General features: G+C 42.1%; 1 protein-coding gene and 1 pseudogene across 1 annotated transcript; both read right to left on the reverse strand.

Annotated features, from left to right (window-relative positions):
* Positions 1-6225: 6225 nt before the first annotated feature.
* On the reverse strand, positions 6226-13776 carry LOC107288872 (C-factor). Its single transcript, XM_015817535.1, has 6 exons — positions 13596-13776; positions 13046-13097; positions 11047-11234; positions 10380-10538; positions 8497-8607; positions 6226-6912 (listed from the first exon to the last, which is right to left on the reverse strand). The coding sequence occupies exons 1-6, from the start codon at positions 13740-13742 to the stop codon at positions 6793-6795; spliced, it is 777 nt and encodes a 258-aa protein (XP_015673021.1). The 5' UTR covers positions 13743-13776; the 3' UTR covers positions 6226-6792.
* A 3465-nt stretch (positions 13777-17241) lies between these two features.
* Positions 17242-22065, reverse strand: part of LOC107288874 — a 7442-nt pseudogene continuing 2618 nt past the window's right edge.

Below are 22065 nucleotides of genomic sequence, written 5' to 3' on the forward strand. Positions count from 1 at the left end.
TTCTCACCTACATCGTCCACAAGGGACGACTCGGGAACTCAACTCCTACCTCGGGCAGCTCACCTTTCCCCCTATGCCCAGGGGAAAGGTATCAAGCCGTTTGACAGCTGATGCAGGCTGTCAAAACGGCTTTTACGCAGAAACAGGCGGGAGCAGCAAACAGCTGCGTCCAGCAAAGGCGCCTGCCACCGGAAGTCCCTGCTCTTTCTATTTTCTCACCCTCTTTATAATACAATGACTTTCCTGAAGAAACATGTGAGAGTAGTCTCAGGATTGTAGAGACTTGTCATCTACTTATGCTTTTGAAACATGCTGGTATTCTTCACGAAACTAATAAGGTTAAGACAGTATGTGAGTTCATACATTTTATTAAACTATGGATAGGATAAATCTTTGACCTGAAGCCATAATTTACTGAAATCATGCTCCCCTTCCTCTGAAATAGCATCATAATTGATAGGGTTTCTGTGTTGCGTTCCTGTGTATCCGCTAATGTTTGTAAATCTGGTTTATAGCTTGGCACATCATACAAACCTATTAAATTGTAATTCCCCTAAGCAGGTGATACAGAAATGTTGTTCAACCAGTTATGTGACTCAGATGGGACTGAATGGCTGAAAAACAACAATTCCAACTATGTATTAGTAAAACGTTGCATCTAGTATCCTTTTTAAGCCAAATGCTGATTGGTGCAGCTAGGTGGATTATCACCCTTAGTGGATATGCAAACTTCTAAACTCACTGGGAGCTTTGAGTGGGAGTTCCTTCCCAAAATACCCCCAAATTTGCTGCCAATATTATATATAAATTTGACAGAAGTAGAAGAGAAAGTACAAAGTGTCATCAGTTATTGCACGGATATTGATCTTCCAATACATCTGCCCAGCAGAATGCTTGTTTCTTTGATAGCAGATCCAGCTGTTTCTGGAATCATTTTTGGAATTCTGCCTAAATTGTATAAATTACCAATTGTAATGCAAAGCAATGTTTATCTGTTCTGATATGGGTGTGTGGAACTAATGCTTACTTGGCAGGATCTACCCTGTTGCTGAAGTTGTTTTCCCCTCTCAGCTAAAGAAAAACCAGAGGTATTTTCAGGACACATACCCAATGCCATGATGACAATTTGTGGGTGTTCGGCAGCCAAATTCTTCAGGTCCTGAAAGGAAAAAAAATCCCCAAATTTAGTGCCTTTCCCTTTATAAAAAATATGTTTCCAATACATCTTTTTTTTTCATGTCCGAGTAGATTTTTTCCATGTGCAAAATCTGGAGGGAAGTCATTGAGGAGAGAGGAAATTGCTGGAAAGAAGCATTAGAGGTGGGCAAATAGGCAGCAAATTTCATACAATAATTTTCTATCCCTTTCAGGATTTTTATTTTTTTTAATTGTGAAAAGCTTGTGCAACCCAATGCTAGCATGGACTCCAAAAGAGACTTAGCAAAGTCTCTTTTCTTCTTTCTGAAGAACATATGAGAAATGCTAGATGAGACTACACGAAATATAAAATGTGTGGAGAAGCATCAGTAAGTTCATGCTAATGATAGCCCTTTACTTGCTGGAAGCCAGGAAGACTTAAGGAATAAAGTTGGTCTGACGCTTAGAAGATTTGAAGGCAACTGTGGAAGAGCTGAGGGAGCAACTAATACCACTAGTGATATAGTAAAAGCTTCCAAGATCTCAGGGAGGCTCTTCCTGAGACGCAGTTCGGGTGAAGAGTGCCCATTGTGCCGCAAAGGCACACTCAGAAGCGAGCGAGGAACTGAAAAAACTACAAGACTCTTACGGGGAGTTCGGAGGTAACAGGAGCCTTCTAAGTTGGTCCCAGACAAAAAGTTCTTATCCTGGAGCAGCCCATTTTGCAAATGGCTTATTTAAAATGGGATAAGAATTAAAAACAAAACGTGATGAAGTTCCACATGTGCTCTTAGGATTTACAAATACGCAACCGTTGTAAGTATCTTCCAATCAACTGATTGGCGAAATTAAGCTCACCATCATTCATCTCTCCCTAATTCTGCAAAGAGAAGCATTGTTCAAACATTTTAGATATAACCAGTCTTCATTTATCAAACTCTTATATTTGTTTTTCTCTGCCGTGTCTAACCCAATCATGCATCACTACCAAGGAGATAAGTGAATTTCCGTTAAAGAAAAAAAATATCTTTGTTCTTCCCACATAAAGCTGAAGGCACCTCAGGCCTCACCTGAGCACGGGGTCCAGCCGGGTCCCGGCAAGTGGCGAAGATCCATTTTGGGGGGTTGCTCTTCTTTGCCAACTGCCTGACCAGCTCCAAGCCAAGTCCCCGATTGGAGCCGGTCACCAGAACGCTGCGTGGATTCAGTTGCTCCATCTCTCGTTGACAGCCCAGACTGACTCAGAAATTGCTTCCTGCACTTCCTTAAATATTGCCCCAGATGACTTCATCCACCCATGTTATTTAACCTGCAAACAATATTTCCGAAGAAAATCAGGAAGAAGGAATTTGGCAAACATCACCCGGGTTTTGTCCTATCTTGCCACAGGTTTCTTTCTCTTCTCCCTATTCTATGCAGCTGTTTCTCTTTTGTTTGTTCAGTGGGAATTAGTTTATTTAAAACATATCTCCTTTGTTTTCTGCCCTGAATAAAAGCTCTGAAAGCAATTAAATCCATCAAACGCAAGATGCTTTTAGCCTGAAAATCTGAATGTTCAATGATTTGTGGATTAAAATAACGAAGAGAAGGACGAGGGGGGGACAGGATAGCAGCGTTCCAATATCTCAGGGGCTGCCCCAAAGAAGAGGGAGTCAAGCTATTCTCCAAAGCCCCTGAAGGCAGGACAAGAAGCAACGGATGGAAACTAATCAAGGAGAGAAGCAACCTAGAACTAAAGAGAAACTTCCTGACAGAACAATTAACCAGTGGAACAACCTGCCTCCAGAAGCGGTGAATGCTCCAACACTGGAGATTTTTAAGAAGAGACTGGACAGCCATTTGTCCGAAATGGTGTAGGGTTTCCTGCCTGAGCAGGGGGTTGGACTAGATGACCTCCAAGGTACCTTCCAACTTTATTATTATTATTATTATTATGGATCATCGCACAGTCAGCCAGATGTTCAGACTGGATTTGGCATTTTGTCTACCTATCGAGTCCTTACCAAGGACCTGGGATAGGCAGATGTGGATGTTTGACGGTATTACAGATATCGTCGCAGGATGGAAGCAGTTCCCAGTAAGGCCGCCTTTTACAATTGACTAATAGCGAATTTGTCAATGCCAATGGTGTTCAAGTGGTGCTCCAGTTGTTTTGGGATTGCACCCAAGGCGCCTATTACTATTGGTACTACCTTTGCTTGCTTTTGCCACAGTCTTTCTATTTCTATTTGTAGGCCTCTGTATTTTGTTATCTTCTTCTCAGATACAGATAGGTAATTTGGAAGGTATTTTTTGAAAAGCCTCCTTTTTGACATCCTTGTGAAATGGACCTACTTCAGTGAAGAAAGATCTATCTTGCCCTTCTATTAAAAAGAGTCAAGTGAGAAAAAAGGCAAAAGAGCTGTTTCTTAATATTACCCCTCCTTTCAAATCTTGCTTTCATTGGTTGGAATAGAAAGAAGTTCTGGAGTTGAGACCAAAGAAATAATTCCATACTAATTCCATAGAGTGTCCCATTTCTCATCTCCTTTTTCTGCAGGACTCTGATGGAAGAGTTGCAACCAGAAGAGAAATAATGAAGGATGGGACATCTATCAACCATTAACACTAAAATTTGCTTTGACTCTTAGGAAAAGAATTGGAATATATGTTTGGCAGTAGACAACAAAGAATTTCTCAGGAAACAAGTATGAATGTAAGCTCTTTTGCAAAGTTTTATAAATATTTTATTTCATATTTATTCATCACATTTCCATTATTTTTAAACTGAAGAAGGATGATTAAGTTCGTAAAAGATGTCCTATAATGAAAGCATTGAAAAATGTTTTCATTACCAATCATTAGAAAGATGATTTACTTACTGGCTTACATGAAATGTTTATGTCTCACTCGTCTTTTGTAAGCATAATAATAATGTATTGGATTACAATAAAATACAACATAATCAAACAGATATCAGGAATTAACATTTAGCTGCTATATATCTTGGAGTCTCACCTTTAAGCGAATTTAACAAGTGACCCAATTATTTCCAAGCAGCAATAATATTGCAAGTTCAATCAGAATAATTTCTGGGTTTTTCACTACAGTGTTAACTTTGGTACTCCCACTCTGAGTTGAATAAACATCCCCTATTTGGTAGAAGTTACTACACACTTTGGAAGAGCAAGTTACCCAGAAAGGCCGTTAGGCATCTCTTTTGCTTCTATGGTATTTCAAAATAGTCCAAGACAAGCTTTTTCGTCTCTTGGGCAGAGAAGAACCAAGCCCTGGAAATTGCCAGAATCACCATAACATCATGTCTTCAGTCCTATTCTAGAAGGTGGCCCTGATAGACACCACACTTGACGTTCTCAAGGTTACTATCATTTGGTAAGCAGGCAGACACCCTAAAGGAGCATTCTTCTTCTGCCTCTTCATAGTGCCTTAGGGAAGCCCCAAAAGAGGTGTACAGCAGCACGCCTCTAAACCAAGGATGATTAAGGCTAGGTGAAAATTAAAAGAATATTTTTAAAAGATCATCTGCATCCAAATTGCCTGGACATGTTGTCTTCAGTATGCCAAGTTCCCGTAGGAATACCTAGGGTGATTCTTGCTTCACCTCTTCTAGAAGCTCAAAAGATAGAAGATCAATTCAGTCATTCTACGAGCAGGTATAGAAACGTAGAACTCAAACCAATTGTGCATTTATATTTGGAAGGGCATGCCTGCACTTGTGAGCCTTGTGTAAATTTACATCAAGAGTTTATGAACTTGAAAGCTCTCAGTGGCCAGCAATCTCTGTCCGATACACTTCTTTATGAATGAAGAAAAATGTTGCTCTGTGCAACCTCACAGAATCTGTGTCAACGCTGCTAACATTGGATGTTCTTGCTTTGACAACAGATGGAAATGTGGCCATTTTTTCTCTATCGCTTTTAGAGTTCATTGATGATGGGAGGGGGAATGTGGATGAGAGTCCAGCCAGTCATAACAATAATAACTCAGTCATGGGAACCCAAGGTTATTAGGTCCAGAGGTGATAGAGATTTGGGAGCTAGAGTGCTGGGGAGAAAGCCTGCACTTCAAGTTAATTGGGGAATAGGATTTACGACTGTTAATTGAAGGAAGGAAATGTGCTTTGCTACTTTGTGCCAGGGGAGGAGAATTCAATTTTTTGACTTCAACTATGTAGTGCCGATACTTTGTTTCTCAAATAAAAGATTCTTTAAGGAAAACAATGCCTCGAAGTTCTTTTGAAGAGTTTCATCTGTTGGAACCATGACAATCTGCATGAATGTAAATGAATAACAAATTTGCAAGACCGCCTCCTACCAAATATCTCCCTTCGACCAGTCCGCTCCCACAGAGAGGGCCTCCTTAGGGTACCATCGGCCAGCCAATGCCGGCTGGCGACCCCCAGGGGGAGAGCCTTCTCTGTGGCAGCTCCTGCCCTCTGGAATGACCTATCCCCCGACCTACGTACAATTGCGGACCTACGCCTCTTCCGCCGAGCCCTGAAAACTCATCTGTTCCATGCGGCCGGCCTGGCGTAGTTTTGATTGGGTTTTGTTAGGGGTTTTATATTTTAGAGCAGACTTTTATGTAATATTTACTGTGATTTTTATTATTGCCTGTTCACCGCCCTGAGTCCCATAAGGGAGATAGGGCGGTATATAAATTTAAATAATAAAATAAATAAATAAATACCCTCGAGTGTGTAATTAGCATCATGTTAATTAAAACAGTTTTTGTTATCTAGATGTTCTCCTCCTTTAGTACGTTACAAAATAGGAATTAGTTCATTGCAAGAAAGGTAGATACCAAAAAATATATGTTGGGTCACTTTTGCTCTAAGCTAAAGTGATTATTTTGCAGAAAGAAACAGAATTGATTAAATACATTTGTCAATAGAGTATTAGATGGCATTTCTGTACCCAAACAAAAAATCTTTAAGGAGCTAATTGCTTACAATACATTAAAGCAGGGGTGTCAAACTGCCAGCCCGCGGGCCGGATGCGTCACGAGGAAACTGCGCCCACCCCATTGCCGGCAATGGGGGGAAAGTTCCGATACGTGGCGCGACGTCATGTGACATCACGAGTTTGATATGTCTGCATTAAAGGTTTATTATATTGCATTGAAAATTGATACAGAAATGGCTGTCTTTTTATACAGTTTTTTGAACAGACTGTAGCTTTTGCGTCAAAAGAGCAGGTCAGCATGGCAGCAAAAATGCTGTCAAATTAGAAACCATCTTGAGGTTGTAGCCCCACTAGCTCACTCCAGCCAACTCTCTGCCCTAAGACTGCACTCCGGCATTTGTACTCTTTCCCGGAATATTATTCCCAATTGCAATCAAGTCAGGAATTTTGCATCAGTGTGGTTTAGATTCCAGAGGTCTGGAAAATAATTATCTTCAGCTTGCAAGACAGAAGTGGATGCTTTTGCAGACTTTTGCCAGAGGTGCCTAGAGGTTTCCGAACAGATCCGTTCAGATCAGATCAAACGGGGTGTGAAATACCCTGACTGGGCACCAGACAGCGTAACAAAAGAAAGGGAGAGTTGGAGCACATGCCGCAGACTTGGGATATAGTGTGCACTGAAGACGGACAGTTGTTTAGCCTTCGATGAGACCGTTTTCCTGCAGTGCAGAGAAGCAGATTCCTGGTTGTCTCACCAGGGAATAAGATTCCCTTCCCAGTTAACAAATGTCCCATGATCTTTCTCAGAGAGACGGCCGAGGGTGTTCAGAATAGCTTGCAAACTCTGCTCCATTGTCAGTGGGGGTGATCCCTGGAAAAAAAAGAAGAGGCAAAGGATAAAAGACGTTCATAGTGGAAAAGAAAGTCTAAAAGCCTAGGTAACATTCAAGCAACAGCGAATTCCTTAACACAAGGGTCCCCAATCCCTGATCTGTGGTCCGGGGCATGCCAGAAACTGGGCTGCGCAAACAAGTAAAGCCCCATCCATGTGAATTCCTTAACAGCCAAGAAAATCAGTCCTGAATGAGATTCTATCTGGATTCCATTGTCCAGCTGTTGATAGGAAACCTAGTTGTAGAAGGAGATCTGGGAAGGATCCAGGAAAATTCAAACTAGTTTAATACATTATGCATCAAACCTTTATTTGCAAGAAAATATGATAAAAAATGAAGTTATACCAAAGGACAAGTGCTGCTGAAGAAGAACCAGGACAGGTATTAGAAAAAGAGCCCTGCTTCGCTAACTTTGGAGTGTGGCTAACTCTAATGGAATATATGAATGTTCTGGGGTAAGAGGGGAAGAGGTTCCTGAAGGCAGGACAAGAAGCAACGGGTGGAAACTAATCAAGGAGAGAAGCAACCTAGAACTAAGGAGAAACTTCCTGACAGTTAGAACAATTAACCAGTGGAACAACCTGCCTCCTGAGGCGGTGAATGCTCCAACACTGGAAGTTTTTAAGAAGAGACTGGACAGCCGTTTGTCTGAAATGGTATAGGGTTTCCTGCCTGAGCAGGAGGTTGAACTAGATGACCTCCAAGGTCCCTTCCAACTTTACTACTATTACTATTACTAGATGCTGCCTAGGAAACAATCAGAGAAGAGAGGCAGGAAACCCCAGTAGCTTAATGGAAACAGGAAAAAAGGACCTGCCCTAATGGATCAAACAGTAAAAACTGGTTGTGGGAAGTTTGTACCTTCAGACTTGCAAGGCTCTGTTAATGTGGCCTTATAATAAAGTAGACTTAGTTCATCTAATCCTGTTTCCACTCAGGTAAACTTGGGAGGACTCACTTACCAGCCACACATTAAGAGTCTTGCTTGCATGTTATTTTGTTACCAGAATCACTCTTGATTATAATGACTAATGGAAAATGATATCATCTGCATCTTCCATCAATTCTTTATGGCAACTGCGCACTTAAATTCTTTGTCTAGAAGCAAGATTTAGGATGCAGCAAACCTCCTTGCTTTACTCCAATGTTAGCTGAGATGATAGGATTGTTAGGGTTGTGCAGAATTGTTGATCCGGGCATGGAATATTCTGAAGAATTCTGAAATATTTCCTTTGGGGCCATAACGTTACTGGGGTGGTTGGGTGGTTTCAGGAACTAAATTTTCCAAACAGTTCAGGGTGTTTCACACACAGTGTTCCAATGAAGCAGGCTTCTTTGTGGTCTGAAGGACCCCGGGAAACCTTATGAATGCTTTCCAGTTCAGAGATTTATTTCCAAAACTTACCAAAGAATCCCCAGCAGAAACAGCAGGTAGGGCATCATCCAGTGGGAACAAAGGGTTTCAGAAGTCTTCATAAGGTTCCACTCCTAATCCAATTAATCTTGCCCACACTAGTTTTTTGGCTATTGTATGAAGGTTGTTTTTTCTGCAGTTCACTTACCAGTTCGTTTCCCATGTCAGTCTGCACCCACCCAGGGTGCAACGTGATGCACAGAATCTCCTCTTTGGCAAAGTGCATGGACTGGCATCGAGTGAGCATGTTCAGAGCAGACTGGGGGGGGGGGGGAGACACAGAAAAAAAGAAAATAAATGAATGGCTCATCTGAGCGCTCAGGGATGCCAGGCCCTTCACAGGTAGCTTCTGTAGCCGAAGGTCTGGCTGGGGCAATATGTTGGACGTCCCCCCCCCAAAAAAGCCTGCAGAAGATAAGAACATTAATGCATCGGTAAAGATATGCTATCATCTCCTCCCACTCGCTTCTCCAAGGTATGACTCACTTCTTCCCCTCTCCCAATCCTGTCGGCAGGGATTCCATATTGATTGACAGAAGGAGCAGAATGTCTCTTCAGGACCTTAGGTGAACCCACTAGGTACACGTTCTCGGTCTATATTTGGTAAAAGGTGTTGTGCAGGGAAAGCTTATGATTCCCTCTAAGCTCACATTTGATAGTACACCTGGAAGCATTTTCAGCACCGCCAAAGGCCTGCTTATTGGCATCCCAGTTCAGTTGACCATCTCCTCCTTGGCAGAGGGGAGGAAGGGAGGAGGGAAAGAAGGAAGGAAGGAAGGAAGGAAGGAAGGGAATTTTCACGCCTGTAAGCTATGACAGTTTATAGAAAATTTCTAACATTATGCTTTTATCTTGACAGCTGAAGAAAACGTTCTCACGATCTACTAATAGCAATAGCAATAGCGCTTACCAGTGTTTCTCAACCTTGACAATTTTAAGGCATGTGGACTTCAACTCCCAGAATTCCACAGCCAGCAATGCTGGCTGTGGAATTCTGGGAGTTGAAGTCCACATGCCTTAAAATTGTCAAGGTTGAGAAACACTGGCTTAGACTTATATACTGACCACAAGGGAATCATCCTTGGGCTTACCTAGGCTTTCTTGAGCTGAGTCAGTTGCCTGCTGATCACTTATCATCTATTGGGGAGTGGAAAAGATACTGGCGTGGGAGTGCCCCCTAGGTAGGACAAATGGCACCAGGAAAGGAGATCTTGGTACCTTAATCAAATCAAATATTTTTTTTAAGTCATAGGCTGCCTATCGCTAACTTATTTCTCAGGAAGGGTCCATCGTTTTCACACATCTCTTGCTCTGAAAAATGACCAATCGCTCGTATATCATGAATCGTGAATTAGCAGCCTCCAAAGGCTTGGTTTTTACAGACTTTTCCCATGGATCTGAGAGGCATTTGAAATGAAACTACAACCACTCTTTTACTGACTGTTCAAAGTTACAACGGCACTGGAAAAAAAGGAGCTTATGATTATTTTTCACATGACTGTTGCAGGATCCCTGTGGACACACGATCAAAATTCGGACACTTGGCAACTGGCATGATTTTATGATGGTCGCAAGGTCCTGGGATAATGTGATCGTGCGACCCTCTAACACAGGGTCCCCCAACCTTTTGGGCACCAGGGACTAGTTCCATGGAGAGAGATTTTTCCGCGGATCGGAGGGGGCGTGGCTTCATGTGCTCCCTGCATCCTGCGGGTAGGGCTTTGCTTGTTTGTGTGGACTGGTTTCTGGCATGCTGCAAACCAGTGTCGGTCCACGGACTGCTGGGGAAATCAGATTCACTAAGCAGCCGTGTTACTAATTTAACAGCTTCGGTGGTTCACTTAACAACTGTGGCAAGAAAGGTCATAAAATGGGACAAAGCTCACTTCACAACTGTCTTGCTTAGCAATGAAAATCTGTGGGCTCCTTTGTGTTCTTAAGTCGAGGATTACCTGTAACCGAATGTGAAATTGAAATCCTTACCCTTAAGGCCGGTCGTAGCAGACCCCCTTTCCCTCAGCTTGTCCCTACCTTGCTGCAACGATAGGAGATCAACTCATTCATATTCCAGCCAAAGAGGTTTGTTATGGAGCCACACTCGCTCGTCATGTTGAGGATGGCTGCTTTGCTGCAACTCATGCCTTTCCCGGGACTGTTTTGGGATGCTTTTCTCATCAAGGGGAGGAACGCCTGGAGAAGGGAAGGGAAGGACAAAACAAATGAAGGGCACCCACCCCCTCTGCAAAGAGGACCTGGGATAGCTCTTAACCAATGAAAATTCATGATGCAAGATCCCAAAGAATCCATCAGCTGCTCAACAATAAATATCAGTAGTGTGCCCTAGCCAGATCAGATAGATCCATCCCTCTTTCATTTCTGCTTCAACCAACCCGATCTTTTCACCCTCACTATATCCATTGCCTATAAAATATCTCTTGATTGTGCAACTATGGGACAATCTTTTTTTAATGTCATGTGTTTATGCCCCATTTAGGGGCTTATGGTTTAGCCTTGGGTGAGGTAGGTTCTTGGGGTTGAGTCTGAGTGAGTGGCCCAAAGTCAGTGGACAAAATCTATCATCCACACAGAGTTTTTTTTAGTCCAGAACAAAATCCAAACTATCTAGTATCTATTCTGCAGAACCCTTCCATCCAAGTGGCCAATTCCCCCACATCAGTGGACAATATATTATCCTTACCTGACTTACGATCATGGGCCCAATGACGTTGGTTTTGTATACCTCCGACATGTTTTCTGCCGTTTCTGTCTCTACGGTGCTCAGCTTTAAAATCCCTGCATTGTTAATCAGCAGGTTCAGTCCAGCCCCTTTGAGATGTTCTGTGACTTTGGCTGCAGCAGCCTTAACGCTGCATGGGTCAGTTGTGTCTACAGCAGGAAAAATAAACACACATTATCCCATATCTGGCTTTGTATGCCATACAATGATTCAGACGTACTGACCAGTATTTTGCTGAATTTTTTTTAAAGTGTGATTAGTCTCATTACTGTCAAGAAATGTGGTTGATTGATCATTTTTGAAATGTTCATTGATGGGAATCCAATAAGGAATCGACAAATGATTTATGTAGACCTTGGAGGTCATATAAAAAGTTCCCTACCTTCTCGCCAGCAGCATTTACTATTACGTCTGATCTCATCTTTTTCCTCCTTCCTTCAATTTTAATGTTACATCACTCAGTTAACATAGGCAAATGCATATTATGTTTTTATTGGTTTGACGAGATGAAATAACTTTAGAAAGTCCTTTAAAAGATCAGAAAGATGTAACAACTATTTGCTCATTATGTTTATCTAATGTTGGAGCGTGCCAAGTTTATGCTTAGATATTAACTATCTGGTGTGTCTACCTAGCAAAATATTTGTTTCGTTGTTTACTAGGAGATCCAATGTGATGTCTAGATTTTTGCCTAAACAATTCATTAGATTTATTTATATTTCTATAAATAAATATAAATATAAATTATATTCAACTTTATATGCTGCCCATCTGCTTTCTCCAGTGACTCTGGGTCATTTATAATATTTGTAACTCTGATGAATAGCTTAGCATATCATGCAAGCCTATTAAATTGCAGTTCAGCCAATAAATCATTTTCAAAGAAGCATGAGTTACTGCAGTAAGAGAACCGCACCGATTCATAACACACAGACTACAAACGGTATCCCTTTGGCAATGGAAAAGATTAGCAGAAGCCAAGAAGTTTAGATGCCTTCACTGATGACACAAGGAGGATCTTACATGAATTAGATGATACAGAAATGTTCAGCTGGAACTTAGATGGGACTGAATGGCTGAAAAACAATTCCAACCACATTGCACCTAGTATCCTTTCTAAGCCAAATGCTGATTGGTGCAGCTAGCTCAGGAGTAGGCAACCTTGGCTCTTTTATGACTCATGGACTTCAACTCCCAGAATTCCTGAGCTATGCTGGCTCAGGAATTCTGGGAGTTGGAAGTCCATGAGTTGCCTACCCCTGAGCTAGGTGGATTATCACCCTTACTAGTCATGCAAACATTTTTTTTGTCCGCCATTTTTTTTGTCCGCCATTTTTTTCCGCTTTTCCGGTGGGTGCCTTACCTCCCTTGGGCTGGGCCAGCTGGTGATTGGCCTGCTCCGTCTGTGCCGCTTGCCAGCTACGCCTCGGCCAGCGCAGGGGGCGGAACCACGCATGCGCGGCGCTCCCGGGAAGGGAAAGTCCTTGACTTACGACCGGTTGGGTAGTCCTCGACTTACGACCGGTTTAGTCCTCGACTTACAACCGGTTGGGGTCGCGGCATTAAAAAGGTTGAGAACCACTGTTCTAAACTCACTGGGAGCTTTGGGTGGGAGTTCCTCCCAATAATACCCCAAAATTTCCTGCCAATACTATATATAAATTTGACAGAAGTAGAAGAGAAAGTACAAAACGTCATCAGTTATTGCACGGATATTGACCTTCCAATACATCTGCCCAGCAGAATGCTTGTTTCTTGGATAGCAGATCCAGCTGTTTCTGGAATCATTTTTGGAATTCTGCCTAAACCGTATAAATTACCAATTGTAATGCAAGGTAATGTTTATCTGTTCTGATGTGGGTGTGTGGAACTAACGCTTACTTGGCATGATCTACCCTGTTGCTGAAGTTGTTTTCCCTCTCAGCTAAAGAAAAACCAGAGGTATTTTCAGGACACATACCCAATGCCATGATGACAATTTGTGGGTGTTCGGCAGCCAAATTCTTCAGGTCCTGAAAGGAAAAAAAAATCCCCAAATTTAGTGCCTTTCCCTTTATAAAAAATGTTTCCAATACATCTTTTTTTTTTCATGTCCTAGTAGATCTTTTCCATGTGCAAAATCTGGAGGGAACTCATTGAGGAGAGAGGAAATTGCTGGAAAGAAGCATTAGAGGTGGGCAAATAGGCAGCAAATTTCATATTACAATAGTTTTCTATCCCTTTCAGGATTTTTTTTTTAAAGTATCTTTTTGGAAGCATTGTAAGGATCTTCCAATCGATTGGAGAAATTAAGCTCACCATCATTCACCTCTCCCTAATTTTGCAAAGAGAAGCATTGTTCAAACATTTTAGATACAACCAGTCTTCATTTAACAAACTCTTATATTTCTTTTTCTGTCATGTCTAACCCAATCATGCATCACTACCAAGGAGATAAGTGAATTTCCGTTATAAAGAAAAAAAAAATCTTTGTTCTTCCCACATAACGCTGAAGGCACCCCAGGCCTCACCTGAGCACGGGGTCCAGCTGGGTCCCGGCAAGTGGCGAAGATCCATTTTGGGGGGTTGCTCTTTTTTGCCAGCTGCCTGACCAGCTCCAAGCCAAGTCCCCGATTGGAGCCGGTCACTAAAATGCTGTGTGGATTCAGTTGTTCCATCTCTCTTGACTAAGAATTGACCGTGTGCAATTCCTTAAATATTGCCGCAACTCTCCGTTCATTCCTAAACATTCTACCCGTGTTACGACACTTTGCAAACAGTATTTTTGAAAAAAAAAAAAATCAGGAAAGAGGAATTTGGCAAACACCCCCAGGGTTTTGTCCTATCTTGCAGCAAAGATCATTCCTTTCTCTCTCTCTCCCCTCCCCATTCTATGCAGCTGTTTCTCTCTGGCTATGTTCAGTGGGAATGTTTTTATTTAAAGAATATCTTCTCTGTTTTCTGCTCTGACCAAAAGCTCTTAAAGCAATTAAATCCACCAAATCCCTGCAGAAAAAGGAAATGAAAAACTGGGATGCTTTATGGAGTTGGTTGGTTTTTAGCCTGAAAATCTGAATGTCCCATGCTTTATGGATTAGAATAGAATAATACTCCACTCTGTGGAGTATCAGGATTAACAGAATAACAGAATTAGAATTAGGGACCTTGGAGGTCTTCTAGTCCAACCCCCTGCTCAAGCAGGAGACCCTGTACCATTTCAGACAAATGGTTGTCCAATCTCTTCTTAAAAGATTCCAGTGTTGGAGCACCCACAACTTCTGATGGCAAGCTGTTCCACTGGTTACTTGTCCTCACTGTTAGGAAGTTTCTCCTTAAGTCCAGGTTGCTTCTCTCCTTGATTAGTTTCCATCCGTTGCTTCTTGTCCTGCCTTCAGGTGCTTTGGAGGAGAGTTTGATTCCCTCTTCTTTGTGGTAGCCCCTCAAATATTGGAAGGCTGCTATCATCCCCCCCCCCAGTCCTTCTTTTCATTAGATATACCCAATTCCTACGGTTCTTTAAGTGCTTTAGCCTCCAGTCCCTAATCATCTTTCTTGCTTTCTTGCACAATCCACTACTTAAGAATGCATTTGGAACCTTCCAAAGCTTAAGATAACCAAAGGATTAAGATAACATCTACTCTCAGAGAGGTAATTTGGAAGATATGCAGGAGAAGGTGGCCCTGGTAGACACCATACTTGATGTTCTCGAAGTTACTATCATTTGGTAGGCAGGCAGTCACCCTAAAGGAGCATTCTTCTTCTGCCTAGGTGAAAATTAAAAGAATATTTTTAAAAGATCATCTGCATCCAAATTGCCTGGACATGTTTTCTTCAATATGCCAAGTTCCCGTAGGCACACCTAGGGTGATTCTTGCTTCACCTCTTCTAGAAGCTCAAAAGGTAGAAGATCGATTCAGTCATTCTATGAGTTAAGAGCAATTATAGAAACATAAAGCTCGAACAGCATTCTTCAAAATAAAAAAGGTCTTCTGCAGTCACGACATAAGCCTAAGACTGAAAATCAGGCTCCTCAGATGCTATATTTTTCCTATCCTGCTCTATGGAGTAGAGAGTTGGTCTCTGACAGAAGGCCACCTGAAGAGACTAGAAGCATTTGAAATGTGGATTTACAGGCGGCTGTTACGTATAAGCTGGGTTAACAAGATCAGAAATGAGGAGGCGATAAGCCGCCTGGGAAAGCCAAGGGAAATCATCAAAACAATTAAAAAACGAAAATTAGAATATTTCCGACATGTGATGCGACACCCAGAAAAATACGGCATACTCCATTTAATCCTCCAGGGAAAGATTGAAGGCCAACGAGGTCCAGGCAGAAGAAGAACGTCGTGGCTTCAAAATCTAAGGGATTGGTTTAGACAAAACTCAGCAGCACTTTGTTGTGAGGTTGCTGATAAAAACAGGATCGCCAACATGATCGCCAACGTCCGATAACGGATATGGCACAAGAAGAAGAAGAAGATAGAAACATAGAATTCAAATCAATTGTGCGTTTATATTTGGAGGGGCATGCCTGGAATTGTGAGTCTTGTGTAAGTTTACATCAAGAGTTTATGAACTTGAAAGCTCTCAGTGGCCAGCAATCTCTGTCCGATACCCTTCTTTATGAATGAACAAAAAGGATGCTCTGTGCAGCCTCACAGAATCTGCATGAATGTAAATGAATAACAAATACCCCGGAGTGTGTAATTAGCATCATTTTAATTAAAATGGTACTGTATTGGTTATCTAGATGTTCTCCTCCTTTAGTACATACAAAGTAGGAATTAGTTCATTGCAAGAAAAGTAGATAGCAAAAACCTACGTTGGGTCACTTGTGCTCTAAGCTAAAGTGATTTTTTTTGCAGAAAGAAATAGAATTGGTTAAATACATTTGTCGATAGAGTATTAGATGGTATTTCTGTACCAAAAAAATATTTAAGGAACTAATTGCTTAGGATACATTAAAAGTTTATTATATGCATTGAAAACTGATGCAAAAATGGCTGTGTTTTTATACGATTATTTTGAACATACTGTAGCTTTTGCTTCTTCGTTCAGCATGACAGCAAAGATGGCTTTTGCATGGTCCAGATTTGAACTCATCTGGAGATTGTTACTGAGGGGCACATGTCATGGATTTTGTAACTTGTTAACTAACAGAGTTACTCTGAATGTATTTTAATTTAACATTTCTCTCTTTTATGAGAATTTACCAAACCACTGGAATGGAATCCTATTGCTGTATGGGTTGATTTATAACTTTTAGCATTCCTGGATTGAAAAGATAAACTGGCTGGAGACTTATCTCCTGATAAGAAAAAGATTATTAGTGCAAACTGGCGTCTGGTATGTCTCTTTGTGAATTTCAAACAACCTTTGTAGTTGATTTACTGTGCAAAAGAGAGGTTACTTTTATCTGGTCCAATCAACTTTCCTCTTCCATATTTTCTTGGTTGCGTCAACTATAAAAAGGAATGTAAGATAGGCCTTAAGTCTCCCCTTTTCATACACTTTATCAGGGTACCCTAATAAATTGCTTTTAAGTGATCTTCCAGTTTGGTTGCTTACTTGGAAAGTAAACCGAGACAGAACCAAGAGCCAGATTTGGCTATCATTACGCCAACAGCTCACTCCAATCAGTTCTCCGCCATAAGACTTCATTCTAGCAGTGATGGCAAACCTTTTAGAGATCGAGTGCCCAAAACCCACCCCGCCCCTGCCCTGCCTGCCACCCTGCACACTGTCTGCCCGCAGGGCTACCCACCGCCTCCAGAGCCCGCCACAGATCGCCCAGGCGGCCCAGTAGTGCCATGGTGGCCACACCCTCCACCCGTGCCCTGCAGCATCATCTGCGCATGACGGAGGGCAAGGGTGGAGTCTTGTCCCTGCTACCCGGCTGCCATGTCCTTGGCTGCGCTGCTCTGTTGTGGGCTGTGCCCGGGGGCGACCTCCATGGGGGCTGCTGGTGAGGAAGGGGCCATGGGGGGAGGCAGGACTGGGGCGATGGCATGTGTGCCCACAGAGAGGGCTCTGAGTGCCGCCTCTGGCAGGCGTGCCATAGGTTCTCCACCACTTCTCTAGCATGTGTAATCTTTCCAGAACATTATTCCCAATTGCAATTAAGTCACAGGAATTTCCCATCAGCATGATGTAGATTCTAGAGATATGAAAAAAAAATACTATCTTTCGCTTGCAAGACAGAAGTGGATGCTTTGCAGACTTTTGCCCAGATACCTGGAAGTATCTAAACAGATCAAATCAGATCAAACAGGGCCTGAAAGACCCCGATTGAGCAAGCCACCAGACAGCGTAACAAAAGAAAGGGAGAGTTGGAGCACATGCGGCAGACTTGGGATATAGTGTGCACTGAAGACGGAAAGTTGCTTTGCCTTCGATGAGACCGTTTTCCTGCAGTGCAGAGAAGCAGATTCCTGGTTGTCTCACCAGGGAATAAGATTCCCTTCCCAGTTAACAAATGTCCCATGGTCTTTCTCAGAGAGACGGCCGAGAGTGTTCAGAATAGCTTGCAAACTCTGCTCCATTGTCAGTGGGGGTGATCCCTGGAAAAAAAGAAGAGGCAAAGGATAAAAGACGTTCATAGTGGAAAAGAAAGTCTAAAAGCCTAGGTAACATTCAAGCGACAGCGAATTCCTTAACACAAGGGTCCCCAATCCCTGATCTGTGGTCTGGGGCATGCCGGAAACTGGGCTGCGCAAACAAGTGAAGCCCCATCCATGTGAATTCCTTAACAGCCAAGAAAATCAGTCCTGGATGAGATTCTGTCTGGATTCCATTGTCCAGCTGCTGATAGGAAACCTAGTTGTAGAAGGAGATCTGGGAAGGATCCAGGAAAATTCAAACTAGTTTAATACATTATGTGTCAAACCTTTATTTGCAAGAAAACATGATAAAAAATGAAGTTATACCAAAGGACAAGTGCTGCTGAAGAAGAACCAGGACAGGTATGAGAAAGAGAGTCCTGCTTCGCTAACTTTGGAGAGTGGCTAACTCTAATGGAATATATGAATGTTCTGGGGTAAGATGGGAAGAGATGCTGCCTAGGAAACAATCAAAGAAGAGAGGCAGGAGCCCCCAGTAGCTTAACGGTTGAAGAGACAGGGAAAAAAGACCTGCCCTAATGGATCAAGCAGTAAAAAGTGGTTGTGGGAAGATTGTACCTTCAGACTTGCAAGGCTCTGTTAATGTTACAATAAAATAGACTTAGTTCATCTAATCCTGTTTGGAGGACTTACACATTAGGAGTCTTGCTTGTCATCTTGTTAACGGAATCACTCTTGATTTTATTGACTTAATTTGTTACACTTACAGATGGTATCATGGCATAAGCAATCACTGTGAGTTTTCACAATCCGGAGACTAAGTTATAATAATAATAATAATAATAATAATAATAATAATAATAATAATAATAATAGTAGTAGTAGTAGTAGTAGTAGTAGTAGTAATAGTAGTAGTAGTAGTAGTAGTAAAGTTGGAAGGGACCTTGAAGGTCATCTAGTCCAACCCCCTGCTCAGGCAGGAAACCCTATACCATTTCGGATAAATAGCTGTCCAGTCTCTTCTTAAAAACTTCCAGTGTTGGAGCATTCACCACTTCTGGAGGCAGGTTGTTCCACTGGTTAATTGTTCTCACTGTCAGGAAGTTTCTCCTTAGTTCTAGATTGCTTCTCTCCTTGATTAGTTTCCACCCGTTGCTTCTTGTCCTGCCTCCAGGCGCTTTGGAAAATAGCACTTGAATATGTTATGCCAACCATAGTCATTGAAATTTTATGGTGCTTTCCCGCTAGTTTTTATTAAATTTATATGCCGCCACCTTGCTATCTATCTAGTGTATTTTGAGATCAGCCCAGACTACCTAGATGATGCCTTGACCATTCCTGATATATCAAAACTTTGATTCCATTTTCATTTCAGAAGGGCTACTAATGTAATGTAATATTGGAAAACAAAATTCCGGTGGCAATGTAAAGCTTCATGGCCAATTCAGAACATTGCAATAAATGTTGCTCAGCTTCCACAAAGACAAAGTCTAGTACTACAGAGATAATAATGTTGGAATTAAGTCATTTCGTTTCTAAAAGTTTTGAAGAAGGAGTAGAAAAAAAAACTAAGGAGAATGACTGATGGAAACGAAGCCATCTGCATCTTCCATCGATTCTTTATGGCAAATGTGCACTAAAATCCCTTGTCTAGAAGCAGATTTAATTTTCAGCATGCAGCAAACCTCTTTGCTTTACTCCAATGTTAGCTGAGATGATAGGATCGTTACGGTTGTGCACAATTGTTGATCCGGGCATGGAATATTCTGAAGAATTCTGAAATATTTCCTTTGGGGCCATGACGTTACTGGGATGGTTGGATGATTTCCCAGGAAATAAATTTTCCAAACAGTTCAGGATGTTTCACACACAGAGTTCCAATGAACTCTTTGTGGTCTGAAGTACCCTGGGAAACCTTATGAATGCTTTCCAGTTCAGAGATTTATTTCCTAAACCTACCAAACAATCCCCAGGAGAAACAGCAGGTAGGGCATCATCCAGTCAGTGGGAACAAAGAGTTTCAGAAGTCTTCATAAGGTTCCACTCCTAATCCAATTAATCTTGCCCACACTAGCTTTTTGGCTATTGTATGAAGGTTGTTTTTTCTGCAATTCACTTACCAGTTCGTTTCCCATGTCAGTCTGCACCCACCCAGGGTGCAATGTGATGCACAGAATCTCATCTTTGGCAAAGTGCATGGACTGGCATCGAGTGAGCATGTTCAGAGCAGACTGGGGGGGGGGGAGACACAGAAAAAAAGAAAATAAATGAATGGCTCATCTGAGTGCTCAGGGATGCCAGGCCCTTCACAGGTAGCTTCTGTAGCCGAAGGTCTGGCTGGGGCAAGATGTTGAATACCCCCCCCCCAAAAAAATGTCTGCAGAAGATAAGAACATTAATGCATCGATAAAGATATGCTATCATCTCCTCCCACTCTCTTCTCCCAGGTATGACTCACTTCTTCCCCTCTCCCAATCCTGTTGGCAGGGATTCTGTATTGGTTGACAGAAGGAGCAGAACGTCTCTTCAGGTGAACTCACTAGGTGTTGTGCAGGGAAAGCTTATGATTCCCCCTAAGTTCACATTTGATAGTACACCTGGAAGCATTTTCAGCACTGCCAAAGGCCTGCTTATTGGCATCCCAGTTGAGTTGACCATCTCCTCTTTGGCAGAGGGGAGGGAGGGAGGGAGGGAGGAAGGAAGGAAGGAAGGAAGGAAGGAAGGAAGGAATTTTCACACCTGTAAGCTACGACAGTTTATAGAAAATTTCTAATATTTTGCTTTTATCTTGACAGCTTAAGAAAACATTCCCAGTACTACTAATAGCAATAGCAATACACACTTAAACTTATATACTGCTCCATGGTGTCTATTGCCCCAGCAATCTGTGGGCTGCTTTGTGTTCGTAAGCCGAGGATTACCTGTAACCGAATGTGAAATTGAAATTCTTACCCTTAAGGCCGGTCGTAACAAACCCCCTTCCCCTCAGCTTGTCCCTACCTTGCTGCAACGATAGGAGATCAACTCATTCATATTCCAGCCAAAGAGGTTTGTTATGGAGCCACACTCGCTCGTCATGTTGAGGATGGCTGCTTTGCTGCAACTCATGCCTTTCCGGGGACTGTTTTGGGATGCTTTTCTCAGCAAGGGGAGGAACGCCTGGAGAAGGGAAGGGAAGGACAAAACAAATGAAGGGCACCCACCCCCTCTGCAAAGAGGACCTGGGTATCGAGAATTGGTTACTTTTAAGTACTACGTTCTAGGGTTTCTTAGGTAGTCGACGAGTTGTTATTTATAGTCATCACACGGGATCGGTCTAGTCTATCTAGGTAGGGAGAAAGTATTCTGCTTCAACCAACCCGATCTTTTCACCCTCACTATATCCATTGCCTATAAAATATCTCTTGATTGTGCAACTATGGGACTTTTTTTTTAATGTCATGTGTTTATGCCCCATTTAGGAGCTCATGGTTTAGCATTTAATCTCAGTTGGGTGAGGTAGGTCCTTGGGGTTGAGACTGAGTGAGTGGCCCAAAGTCAGTGGACAAAATCTATCATCCACACAGAGGTTTTTTTTAGTCCAGAACAAAATCCAAACTATCTAGTATCCATTCTGCAGAACCCTTCCATCCAAATGGCCAATTCCCCCACATCAGTGGACAATATGTTATCCTTACCTGACTTACGATCATGGGCCCAATGACGTTGGTTTTGTATACCTCCGACATGTTTTCTGCCGTTTCTGTCTCTACGGTGCTCAGCTTTAAAATCCCTGCATTGTTAATCAGCAGGTTCAGTCCAGCCCCTTTGAGATGTTCTGTGACTTTGGCTGCAGCAGCCTTAACGCTGCATGGGTCAGTTGTGTCTACAGCAGGAAAAATAAACACACATTATCCCATATCTGGCTTTGTATGCCATACAATGATTCAGTCCTAGTGAACTTACCAGTATTTTGCTGAATTTTTTTTAAAAGTGTGATAAGTCTCATTACTGTCAAGAAATGTGGTTGATTGATCATTTTTGAAATGTTCCTTGATGGGAATCCAGTAAGTAATTTAAACAGCTGAGAGGAAACCTTGTAAGAAGCCATGGCTTATTTAAGCCACGTTCTGCTGAGAAACCCACTCTGGTGTGCCAGCTGATCTGGTTTAAGTTAGTGTTGAAGAATACCTCCATAAATGATTTATGCAGACTATGGAGATCATATAGAAAGTTGCATTTACTATTATGTCTGATGTCATCTTTTTCCTCCTTCCTTCAATTTTATTGTTACATCACTTAACATTAACATGGGCCTCTACATATTATGTTTTTTCTTGGTTTGATGAGATGAAATAACTTTAGAAAGTCCTTTAAAAGATCAGAAAGATGCATCCCCTATTTGCTCATGATATTTTTTATCCAATGTTGGAATGTGCCGAGTTTATGTTCGGATATTAAC

This window comes from Protobothrops mucrosquamatus, unplaced genomic scaffold (assembly GCF_001527695.2).
Source record: "Protobothrops mucrosquamatus isolate PMUCROS unplaced genomic scaffold, P.Mucros_1.0 scaffold605, whole genome shotgun sequence".
In the NCBI taxonomy this organism is placed as follows: Eukaryota; Metazoa; Chordata; class Lepidosauria; order Squamata; family Viperidae; genus Protobothrops; species Protobothrops mucrosquamatus.